General features: G+C 38.0%; 1 protein-coding gene and 1 long non-coding RNA gene across 3 annotated transcripts in view; both read right to left on the bottom strand.

Moving 5' to 3' along the window:
• Positions 1-12,576, bottom strand: part of gsk3ba (glycogen synthase kinase 3 beta-a) — a 61,759-nt gene that overhangs the window by 21,467 nt on the left and 27,716 nt on the right. For both annotated transcript variants that reach the window (XM_082175838.1, XM_082175839.1), the window contains exon 3: positions 2,378-2,461. In XM_082175838.1, coding sequence (XP_082031964.1) covers positions 2,378-2,461 — 84 coding nt within the window. The remainder of the gene's footprint in view (positions 1-2,377; positions 2,462-12,576) is intronic.
• On the bottom strand, positions 9,768-12,573 carry LOC309503203. Its single transcript, XR_014207565.1, has 2 exons — positions 9,847-12,573; positions 9,768-9,806 (listed from the first exon to the last, which is right to left on the bottom strand). It is a non-coding gene; the product is annotated as an uncharacterized lncRNA (long non-coding RNA).

Raw genomic sequence — 12,576 nt, 5'->3', positions numbered from 1 at the left:
GTGGCGATTTTTCATCTGCAGATCTTCCTTCCCCTTCAGCTCTTGTTCCAGTTACCTAGACTTTTTATCATTATTATTATTTTATGGACCTGTTCTCCATGCACTCCCGGTCAGCCTTTACCCAGGTGCTCTGTGATTCTGGGTTACAGAGGGGTATGGGCGTGCGTGTGCTTGTGTGAGCGGAAACCAGCCACTGACATATCGAAAGCATGTTTCTCAGAGAAGAAAAAATGGTGGTGAGGCGTTTTTGCAAAGTCATGGTGTGTGGGTGAGAGGTCGAGAGGGTCTGTGCGTATGATGTGTGAGATAATCGAGACCAAGAAAGACCGAGAGGTAGATATGTGGTTGGTGGTCAGACGATGTTGCAGTGTTGACAGTATTAATGTGTGTGTGTGTGTGTGTGTGTGTGTGTGTGTGTGTGTGTGTGTGTGTGTGTGTGTGTGTGTGTGTGTGTGTGTGTGTGTGTGTCTTAATATCTCAGTCAGAGAGTGTCAAGCCTACGCACTGTATCTTTAGCAGATACACAGATAATCACATGGGAAGAAGTTCTCAGAGTCGATTTATCTCTGGTCAACATCTGGCCACCATTAGACTCTGTAGGGCTGAGCAAATATGGGCAGAACTCTTTACTGCCCTAGTACTTCAAAAAGCATTTTAAAGGTATATGTGAACTAAACCACTCTTGATCTCGACCCATTTGCCTCATCTTTTGGTTTCCTGTCGGTCGGTTTCGGTGTTGGTATTCCACTCATGTTTAACAATGCTTTGCTCAGGGTATAAGAAGGAAAGGTAACTGTTGATCTGAGAGAAAGGCTTTAACCCTGCCACTCCTGCACACTAAACCTTAAACCTTAAACCCTAAACTAAACCTCCTGCGTAACCTCATACTACGAGAAAGGCTTTTACGGCCTCTTCTGCACGACAGTGCATTATTTGTTACAACTAAGTTTTCTATACAGTATGTTGTTCCATTCTACTGTCTGTATATTTAAACATGTAACTTAATAAATAACTTTGCCTGCTTTAAAGGCTATGAGAATCTTTCCTTTTATCACTGATTATGTTGAAAGCTAAAGTGATTAGAACTTTCCTTATCTAAACGTTCAGGTTAAATCCTACGTTTTCCTATCAGTTCTAAGAAAGACCTTTACCTTTAAAGAATAAGAGGTTAAAGAATAACAACAACTTTAATGGAGTCAGATTAATTATATTGGAGTCAGATAAATATTTGAATTATACACGTCATCCTTCAACTGCCTTTTGTTCCGATTATTGGTTCAAAATAGCAGCGTAAGCTTCCAGCTTTACAACTCCATTAGAGATTAATAAAAACACAGAGGCTTTTAGACAAGGGCTGGGCGATATAGTTAAAAAAAATCTCTTAAAGGAGTGGTTAATTATGATTTCACTTTTCTAACTTTAGTTAGTGTGTAATGTTGCTGTTTGAGCATAAACAACATCTGCAAAGTTACAACGCTCAAAGTTCAAAGCACATGGAGATTTTTGCTTTTAAAGAAATTGCTTTTTAAGGACTACAACAAACGGCTGGTAGGGAATACACGACATTCCTCACAGGTTATTGACATCACTAACCCTAAAATTTACATAAACCCGGCCTCGGGAACACGATTTATAGATTATCAAGACAGAATATGCTAATCAATGACTAGAAGATAACTACTCATAAGGTACATAAATTCATCAACAAACCATTCAGAAATGGTGTCTACATGTTGTCACTTCCATCTTTGTCCGACTCCGGTTTGAACATAAAAGGCAAAAAGTTTTTGAAATTTCCAGTTCTTGTCTGTGTGAGGTAATCAAGCTGCTAACACACTGGACCTCTTGAAACTCCGCCCTCTTTGACGGGAGCAGCAGCTCATTTGCATTTAAAGGGACACACACAAAAACAGTGCGTTTTTGCTCACCCTCAAAAAGTGACAATTTTAACATGCTATAAAAAATACCTGTGGGGTATTTTGAGCTAAAACTTCACATACACACTCTGGGGACATCAGAGATTTATTTTACATCTTGTGAAAAGGGCATTTTACCACCCCTTTAATATTTGTTTTAAACATTCTGGCCATATTTAGTCTATATAAAATTAACTTTCAAAAGTTTGGGGTCAATAAGTTGTTTTTTAAATGAAATATAAACCGCACAGCCAAATAAAAATCCCCCTAAAATCATTGCGACATGATGCTACTTAATTTTATGTTGCAAGCTAAATCATTGCAAATACATTGTGAATATACATATTTACAATCTTGCCTAGTTCAGACATATGGCACTGAAAAGGGCAAAGCATAAAAACACATTGTGATGTAGCGTGAGATAACAGCATAAGATGAAGTGATACAAGAGAGGCACTTGCCTTATCTCCACTGGAGTAGAAGAAGTAACGCAGACGCACAATGTTGCAGTGGTCCAGTTTCCTCATGATCTGAAGCTCACGGTTCTGCAAAAAACACAAAAAGAAGAAAATAATTTAATTAATGTTAATAATATTTTCAGCTGTGTAGTATTCGGCAACAGCAGAACTCTCAGCTCAGTTTAACAAGTTGATGTCACTTTTAATGCTTGTGATCTAGCACAAATTATTTGGAAGATGAGTAGAAAGGCAGCCCAAGTTTCAAATTTAGGGAACATTATTTTAGTAAAAAAAGCAGAGTGTCTCTCCAATTGGTCATTAATTGATTGATTGATTAATTGATTGATTGATTGATTGATTGATTGATTCATTCATTCATTCATTCATTCAGTCAGGAACTGCAACATTAAGTGTGTGTTCATACTTGGCAGGTTCGATTCGATTAAAACGAACTCTGGTGCGATTGCTTTGTTAGTGCAGTTCATTTGAACAAGTGTGAACGCTGCCACCCAGACCTTGGTGCGCACCAAACAAGCGGACCGAGACCCACCTTCTGATTGGCTGAAATATGAATGTAACATGGACATCAAGACATCTAAACTAACCAAAAACAGGATGTGATGTCACAAGATGCAACCTTAAAAAAGGGCAAAATGCTCAAGCATAGCTGATTCTCCTTGTCAAAGGAGCAAAATTGCTCATTACAGTTTTATATATATATATATATATATATATATATATGCTTCATTTCAGCTGTAAATAGCAGGTATGGCAAAAGCTTGAATAAAATGAATCTGCAATAGTATTCTCCACAGAATTCCTCGCTTAGAGGACTTGGGTCAGTTTTTGACCCATATCTGACCAGAATAATAGATCAAAATAGAAGCTACAGAAATGGCCCGTAACCATGACAACCAGTGTCATCTGGCGGCATCCACAAGAGAAAATGGCTAAGCAACAATTTTATTTAAAGCACCACCCACATGCTGTGCGTCTGAGAGAGATGTTTCCTCTATTTAAAATGAAAGCAGCAGAAGATGATGGCAGGGCATTAAATAAAGGAAGACTTCATTTCTAATATAACTTTAAGGCTTTTGAGGATTGTTTAGTCACGACAACAGAAACTTTGGAAAACAGAAGGGCTAGTACATTCAGTGTCTGTTTGACATCAGTGTTCAGTTCATTTGGTTGGTGTGAAACCACTTGAAAATGTGGTCTGGGTTAAAGTGGCCACTTCAGTATGATTCACAATCAGTATGAAAATAATCTGTAGAAATTGTGAACCACTACAATATATACACATTGTCTATATTGGAGTCTTCCAGTATAAATGCACCCTAATAGATCTGCTGCTGTGTATTATGTGATTAATATTTAGCAAACAACAATATTGACAAGAAAAATAGCCCTTAATCTAATTCATTTTAGTTCGTAATTACTTTGTTTACTTAATTGTGAAATATGTGAAAACATGTTCTAATTTAAGAGTGAACTCTATATTAATATTTACAGTTTTTAAGGTGTTTTTAATGGGATATTTATTTTTGCTGTAGTATCAGGAATTTATTGTTAATGTTATTAAGAGGTGTAGAATCAAACTTGTTTTCATGTGTGTGTGTGTGTGTGTGTGTGTGTGTGTGTGTGTGTGTGTGTGTGTGTGTGTGTGTGTGTGTGTGTGTGTGTGTGTGTGTGTGTGTTTTGTATGACTCTGTTAGCCTGTAACTCCACCACCACAATCACAGAGTGGGTGGTAATTTGTGAACACACAAGTCACTGCCAACTCTGCATACAGTCACTCTCATCAGGCCGCCCCATTTACACACACAACTTCACATCCGGCTTAAATCAACCAAATGATGACCTCTTTAACAAAGAACAATTCACGAGTTCACACTTACAAATAATCAGAGTAATAATAGAGTAAAAGAGTATGCGTATTTGGCATGCTGTCCGAGGAGAGCCTCCGAGCTCGGGATTTTGGCCTGAACCCAGAGTACTCCCCCGTATTCCTGGCTAGGATAGGAACCAGGTGAGTGTGAGGAGACAAGGTGGTGGAGGGATGCTGAAAATTGTCGAGGAACATACAGTAGTCGGCTGCATATATATAGGCCTCTTCTTGTGCTGATTGGATAGATCATTTGAACGTGTTCCTTCCGAACTTTGTTAAAACATCATTCGGTATTTTTTGTGATTCTTTCATTTTCACGTCTTTCTCTTTCTGTAAACCCAAAATAAAATTAGGTTTTTTAAGCGAATGCTAGCGTACGTGTACAGTCGAACGCGTATCCTTTCCAAGTATACTCAATTCAATTCACATTTATGTGTATAACACTTTTCACAAAGGGACATGGTGATGAAAAAAAAAATAGTCAATGCTTTTGCGTTCTCACTTCTTTCACAAATGTTTTGCGTTCCCCTGAGAAACTTTGCGTTCGCTCGCAAAACCTTTTTAGCTCTTTGCGAGAAAATGCAAAGTGTCTCGGGGGAATTTTTGCTCCATCGCATTTTTTTTTCATTCACCATGTCAATTTAGGGGCTCTGTAAATTTCAAAGTAGCTTTACAGAGAATGCATGTGTCTACATTACAATTTAGAGTGATCTGTTTTCAGAGGTAATATTCAGAAGTAATGCATTTCAGAAATGTACATATGAAGAGTTCAGATGCAAAAGCCTCTAAGTGCCATCTGAAATTTTCTCATAGAATGGTAATTTTTATCAAGCTCGTATTTTTAAATTCAGTAATTTCACTTAAATGGCAATGAAAATTACCTATTAATTGTCATTTAAGTGAAATTACTGAACCTAAAAATACGAGCTTGATAAAAATGATCATTCTATAAGAAAATTTCAGATGGCACTTAGAGGCTTTTGCATCTGAACTCTTCATATACAAATCACGCAGTTAGCTAGCATCATGTTTTAATTTTAGGCAAAAACAATGAGCTCATTGAAGTAATTATTACAAGTTGTGAACATAATGATTACAAAATATAGAACATTTTGCATTGGTGTATATATCAGGTATATATCTTGAAAATCCTTACAACATTAGCCGCTTTTCCAACCGTCGGGCACTCAGGTTAAAAGAAGTTAAACTTTGGTCTCTAGACCAAAAAACGCGAGTGCAATGTTCAAACATGTCCGTCTAGCGCGTGAATGGTATATTCATACAACAAAATATTTGGGGGGCTATGAAACTTTTGTGAAATGATCAAAAATGCTCCCTGGCTGGCAACTTTTTTCAAAAACGCTGGGGGGGAAAGAGTTGAGTTTATTTTATTTCCTTGAATCATTTCAAACTCTCCTTTTTAGTGAATCAATTCTGTTACTAAATATTGCATTGCTCCGTATTGTCATTTTGGTGAGTATAAATGTTATAGTTCGTTGAGATCATTTAGAGAACAACAGTGTGGAAAACAGTTCTTGACTGTTTTTAACTGTTTTAAATAGGACTGTTTATTTTCTTGAATAAAACATTTTGAATCAACTTGGTTACAATGGCTGTTCCTCTCATTGAAATGAAACCACCATTTTAAGTTATTTTATAGAAAATGCATGCATTTTGAGACAAAATACCTTCAAAAGGCTAAACAATATCAAGATTATAATATGGAAAAATAACTACTGTATTAGTTATTACAGCCCTATAAGTGGTTGATAGAAATAAGGCTATACTTGGCTAAGTAAAAAGCAAACAGAACCTTTGCTTCATGCACATGGCCAAGTACACATCCACTTCATGGAAAATAATTGATTACTGTGAAAAGCCCCCATTACATCACTGCACTACATCTGCACTATTACATTGCACAAGCATTAAAAAAGGCAATGTTGATTGCTGTCTTCTGCTTACCAAATCAGCATATGGATATATATCACTTATCTAGGTTTTTCTCTGTCTTTATACAAATAATAGAAATATCCACTGACGCCAAAGAAGCCTACGCTTATAGGATAATGAATAGTACGACTGTTCTCACATGCTAGTATTATATATATGCAAATATGTGTGTGTTTGTTGCAGGACAAAGGTCAAACAGATAAACACTCCTACAGATATTGACACACTTCACACATACAGGTCCTCTCTCGGAAGAGCTATGAGCAAGAGAGGGAGCAAACTCCATTGAAAGGAATGTGGTAAAGAAATGACAGAAATAATTGCAAGAGAATCACATGAAGAGAATTAACTTCACAAATGACGCACACAACTCACAACACTCTACTGGTATTTATACTTGACATTTTCACTTTTACCCTATTCTACAAAAGAACAGGTGGCAGCAAAAAATAACAAGTCTCACTAACCAGAAATGAAAGGTAGTTTACAAAGCTTTACTTGGCAAATGTTACTGAGCATGACCTAGGCTGTGTTCAAAATCTCCCACTATTCCCTTAAATAGGGCACTATTTGAGGGAATAGCCATTTGTAGTGGTGTCCGAAACCATAGTGAACATTATCGTGTGCACTCATTCAATCCCATAATGCACCGCAATAACAAGTGTACAACCGATGTACACGCAACAGCAAGACAAAACCCATAATGCACTGTGAGGGTTGCACAGAATGAATTCATCGCTCGCAGATGAATCATCCATCCATCCATTTTCCAAGGTCCAATATGGGTACAGCGTAATATCATACAGGTATAAATTCATTTTTAATCGATTATTAAATTGAGTAAGTACATAGTTTCCCTGACAGAGTTCAAGATAAATCCAGTTTGCTTCCAGCGCACTCAGTCTGAATTCACTCTCTAAATCCCTTAATTCCGCGAGCCTACTGTGCTCTGATTGGTCAGATGGCCCAGTCTGTTTTGATTGGTGTACCGCGTACAGCGCGTGTCGGAAGCTAAAGCCCATTACCATAAGCTCTGGAGGCTTCCTCAGTCCTCAGCGATTGCACACACTATAAAGACGACGACGTCGATTTTACCATATCAATCCGAGCGCAAGTCCGATGATGAAACATTGGAAGAACTAGTTATTCAGTTAGTCAGTGCATGTCTATCAACAAACCGATGTGTATGTTTCTAATTTATTGCAGTGCACATGTGGAAACTGTATCAATAACGGTGCATATGTTCGCCCAACACTTACGTGAATGACTGATGTAACAAAAACGTTTGTAAAACAAATCTTGCTCCAGCTTTACCTTTACTCGAAGTAGTAAGAACGACAGACAATCTGCATTAATAGACACAGTTTTAGGTAATAATGGCCCACAGATGCTTAGCAGAAGTATTTCAGTGAGACAGTAGTAATGTGAGTTAGCCGGTTAGGCGGAAACTTACACAATAATTGCGGGAAAGCAATACTTTTGCGAGAGAATTCAAAAGTTTTGCGAGTTGTGAGTGAAAACTTTTTTCAAGGAAAGGCACTGAAATATAACTTTTTTTTATATAAATATAACTTATAATTTTTTTACATCACCATGTTTCCTTAGGGGCTCTGTATATTTCACATTTTTATCAATGCCTCTTAGTTTTGAATGAATTATATATTTATAATTGATTTCACAGGTTTCATATGGTATCTTGGATGGATTTTTTTACAGGCCTTCTCCTCCAAAATACATGTGATATTACCTTGTGATACTCCTAGAACTCAGTATAATGCCCTCTACCTTTTGGAACAACCTTCCTGTTGGGAGTGTGCCAGCGATACCTTATCACCACTTTCATCCTAGAGGACCTGACAAAGTGACAATGGAAATGGCACACAGCTTCACAGACAAAACACACACACACACACACACACCAGCACACGGTGTCAATATCTCTATCAGGTCACTGTACACATGCTGTCCTTCACATGTGACCCATTTCTGTCTCACACACACACCAGATAGATGCACTACATCTCTCTGATGGGAATGGCTTATCCTCACTGCTTACTGTCACAATGAGACAAGGTCAACTTTTTAACACAAGCAGAAATTGCTCGCTGACATGAGTGACCTAAATTTTGTTTACACCACCATCTGATCTGATCTTATAGTCACCCTCAGCACGACTGCATTTATGTTTCGTTGCTCAGGAAAGGTGACATCCTTCTTCTGTCAATCATATTTCTCTGCTGCAGTTTACGAAGATGATGCCTGTCATCTGTCAGGAAACACCGTAAAATCCCCTTCCGTCATACTATGGTGAGCTTCTACTCAATATTAAACAGCAAAATGTACACAGATGGATTTATCAGAGCATGAAATTAGGGCCTGTAATTAAATGGGAAAATACATGTTTTACATTTATCATTCCTTATTAAAAAAAAATGTCTTCAATAAATTTGTTATTGAAAAAAGACGCAATAAACTAGTATTCACTGTGATTTTTAAAAAATTATATATTGATATCATGTTTATGATACACATTTGATAATATCAAAAATAGCCAAGACTCTCGAGTAGGTTCTATAGGGTGTCACAACATCTAGCTACTGGGGTGCCTCAGGGCTCAGTGCTTTGACCACTTCTTTTCTCCATCTACATGTCATCACTAGAATCTGTCATTCAGAAACATGGTTTTTCCCATCACTGTTATGCAAACGACACACAACTCTACCTCTCATTCCAACTGGAGGATCCGGCGGTAGCTGCTCACATCTCAGCCTGCCTGATAGACATTTCTTGTTGGATGAAGAAACGTCCACCACCTTCAACTAAACCTTGTGAAGACAGAGTTGCTTGTGATCCCGGCCAAACCAACACTATACCACAACTTCTCCATTGAGCTAGGTTCGTCATCCAATACTCTATCAAGGTCAGCCAGCAACCTTGGAGTTGTGCTTGATGATCAATTGAACTTCACTGACCACATTACTAGAACTGCCCAGTCCTGCAGATTTGCCTTATACAACATTAGGAGGATAAGGCCCTTCCTATCAGAGCATGCTATACAACCCCTTGTCCAAGCACTTGTTCTATCAAGACTGGACTATTATAATGCTCTCTTGGCAGGCCTTCCAGCTTGCACTGTCAAACCTCTGCAACTGATCCAGAATGCTGCAGTTAGAGTGGTCTTTAAGCAGCAAAAGAGAGCACACGTCACACCTCTCCGCACAAAATTGCACTGGTTGCCAATTGCTGCTCGCATCAAATTCAAGGCACTGATGCTTGCCAACAGAACAACCAATGGCTCTGCTCCCTTTTGCCTAAACTCATTACTCCAGACTTACGTGTCATCCAGAAACTTGCCTTCTGCAAGTAAACGTAGCCTCGTGGTGCCATCTTAAAGAGGCACAAAATCACTCTCATTGACCTTCACCTCGACTGTTCCCTGCTGGTGGAATGGCCTGCCGAACTCCACCTGAGCTGCTGAGTCCGTAGCCATTTTCAAGAAACGGCTGAAGACGCATCTTTTTCGGCAACACTCAATCCATTAATACTAACACTTTCTTTTCTATTCTTTTTTCTTTTCTTTTCTTTTCTTTTCTTTTCTTTTCTTTTCGTTTCTCTTTTCTCTTTTTATTACGTATACTGCGTTAGACTAAACTAACAATAGGACAACAATATGCAAGTGCTGTGACCTTTCCCAGTTTAATTGCTTCTATTGCTCTCCTCATTTGTAAATCACTTTGGATAAAAGCATCTGCTAAATGATTAAAAGTAAATGTAAAGCAGTAAGTGCCATCTTGTTGACACTCCAACACTGTAGGTAGCGGTATTGCACTTTAATCTTTTCATAGAAAAAAGAAATTAGCTCAAGAGTAACTGTGTCCCAATTCAGGGGCTGCGTTTGACTGCACTTTTTTAGACACTGGCTGCATCTGAAATCACATACTCTCTCGAGTAATTACTTCACGACCACTAAAAAAGTATGTTCTATATAGTATTAATGTGTGTAGTATGAATGTAATCTGGACGTACTACAGTCACCATGTTGACATTATGTGACATACCAGCGTCAGTTACGTCATTTCACTGCAATTCATAAATCCTGTCATTTGGCCTCATGGGAGGCCATCATATGCACACTTCAGAATCTCGTCGGAAGAAGTAGGTCATCTGGGTACTTTTTACTTACTCTTTTATGAGTACTGTGAATTTGGACATACTTATTTTGTCATATACTGATTTTTGCCTACTATATAGTAGGGAAGTATGCGATTTTGGATGCAGCCCATATGTACACTTCAGGTAGATCCATAGACCACAATGCAACACAATTGTGACATCACTGCAGATCGCGCTTAATTTACCCCACCCCACAGGCTAGTGTATAATATTAGAGTTATTTTGGCATTTATCTGCATTTAACACTTGTAGTTACCTTAAGCTTTTTTACACAGTTATAGTTTATAGTTGTTATCATTTTCGCTTGTGTAATTGTTTATATTTTCTCCAACAGCCCAAACATACATACAGGCCTATAGAATAGTGCGTAAAACTAATTCTTAAGGGGAAAAAACGGTAAATAATTTGATTCCAATGATCAAGGGCTTAAGGCGTTCCATTTAAACACATTTCAAGGGTTCCGCCAGTAGTGGGCTCTCGTGCAACATACACAATGATGTACACCCGACTGAACAAGATGGAGGCAAGTTAGCGAAAGAAGGGCATAAAAAAGGACTAAATGCAGCCCCAGGCTGCATCCTTCGAAGGCTGCATCCGAAGGCCGAATGCTGACAGCCTACATTGAAGGCTGTCTCATTTCGAAAGCCCTGCAAATGCAGCCTACAAATGGGTCCTTCATTTCTCGAGCCACGAAGAATAGAATGAGAGGATACTTTTGCAGCCCAACCTATCCCAAGACTCTTTTGTGCGCTGGTGACGACTGGATTTTATTAGAGAAAATGCCAGATTACACTTTTAAATCTAAGTAATGGGTTTCAACTTACTAAAATATCCAACCATACAAAAATGTAAAAAACACACACAAAAAAACAATTAAAGTGGTTCAAATGTTGACATCTGTCAGCAAATGTGGCTGAAATGAAGCGCACGATGAATGGAGTACAAAAACAAAATAGCCTTTAATCAAGATACCACTAGGAAACCGCAGGAGAACAAAATAACTCAACCACATGAAATGCAAACGTTGACAATACCAGACAGCGAACTAAGGAAAACTCAGGGCTTAAATACACACGGGAATCTAATTAACAGAAGCAGGTGTGTAACTCAAATCAGTAACCATAGAACAAACTAGTGGCGGGAAAATTAATACAAATGGAAACAGGTACAGGTACTAGAACTAAACCAAAACAGAACATAAACGTGACAATATCTTACTAAGATGTGATTTTATAGATAGTTTATACTCTTTATTATGTACATAAATGGACCAAGGTGAACATATTTAGACAGGATGCAAACCCTGTTTTGTTTCAGACAGTATAACTTGCAAAAAAAGTCCAGTGCAAACGTTACTGCCACTTGTCAATGGAAGCTGTCACAGTTGCATGGCGACAAGAGCAATACTAGGTTAGACCGTCCCATTTAACAACGCTCGGTTCGACCTTCATGGACTTGAAGGCATGGCCTCTGACGTCCACGTCCTTCAAAGGATGCAGCCTCTGAATTAGGAAACAGCTAGTGAGGGAGTTTTTGGATTCTGTAAAAAAGATGGGTTGTTAAAACACCCCAGTCTACAGGAAGTGCCGAATGACAGTAAGTTCTTACTGTACGTTTCTGTACGGTTATGGTTACAAACTCTGCCTCCACCTCCCTTCACTCGTACTTTGAGTGCGATTCATTGGCAAAAAAAAGAGAAAATACAAAAATTTTGATTCTAAATGATAGCATTAATTTACCATTATTTCTAACTGATGCCATTGTTTATTTATTTATTTGATTATTTATTTTATTCTATAGATGTTGCAATAATATCACCATCTAATTACACGTTGCATTCATTGTGTCTGGTATGGACAGTATTTGATTTACTATGGCCATGTGAGCACATCAGTATAGAATTCAGATAAAATAGATTTAAGATAAATGTTAAACCATAAGAAATTAGATAAAATATAAGAGAACAGAGATTAAACATAATAGTATAGCAATAACACTGAAGAACAGAAATAAAGGAACTGATCAAAGAACAGACATACAACCAATAATATAAAGATATAGGAACAAAGACAAAAGCACTTTGATGAGAGAAAAACTGTCTGAGCTGTTCTTAAGAAAAGCTACAAGGCCCAAAGCATTATATAGAGTCAAGGGACCAAGAAAGAATGAATGTCATGCTTTTCAGTCT

The sequence above is a fragment of the Leuciscus leuciscus genome (assembly GCF_965113295.1).
Source record: "Leuciscus leuciscus genome assembly, chromosome: 7".
Classification (NCBI taxonomy): Eukaryota; Metazoa; Chordata; class Actinopteri; order Cypriniformes; family Leuciscidae; genus Leuciscus; species Leuciscus leuciscus.
This window is presented reverse-complemented; position numbering and strand designations above follow the sequence as displayed.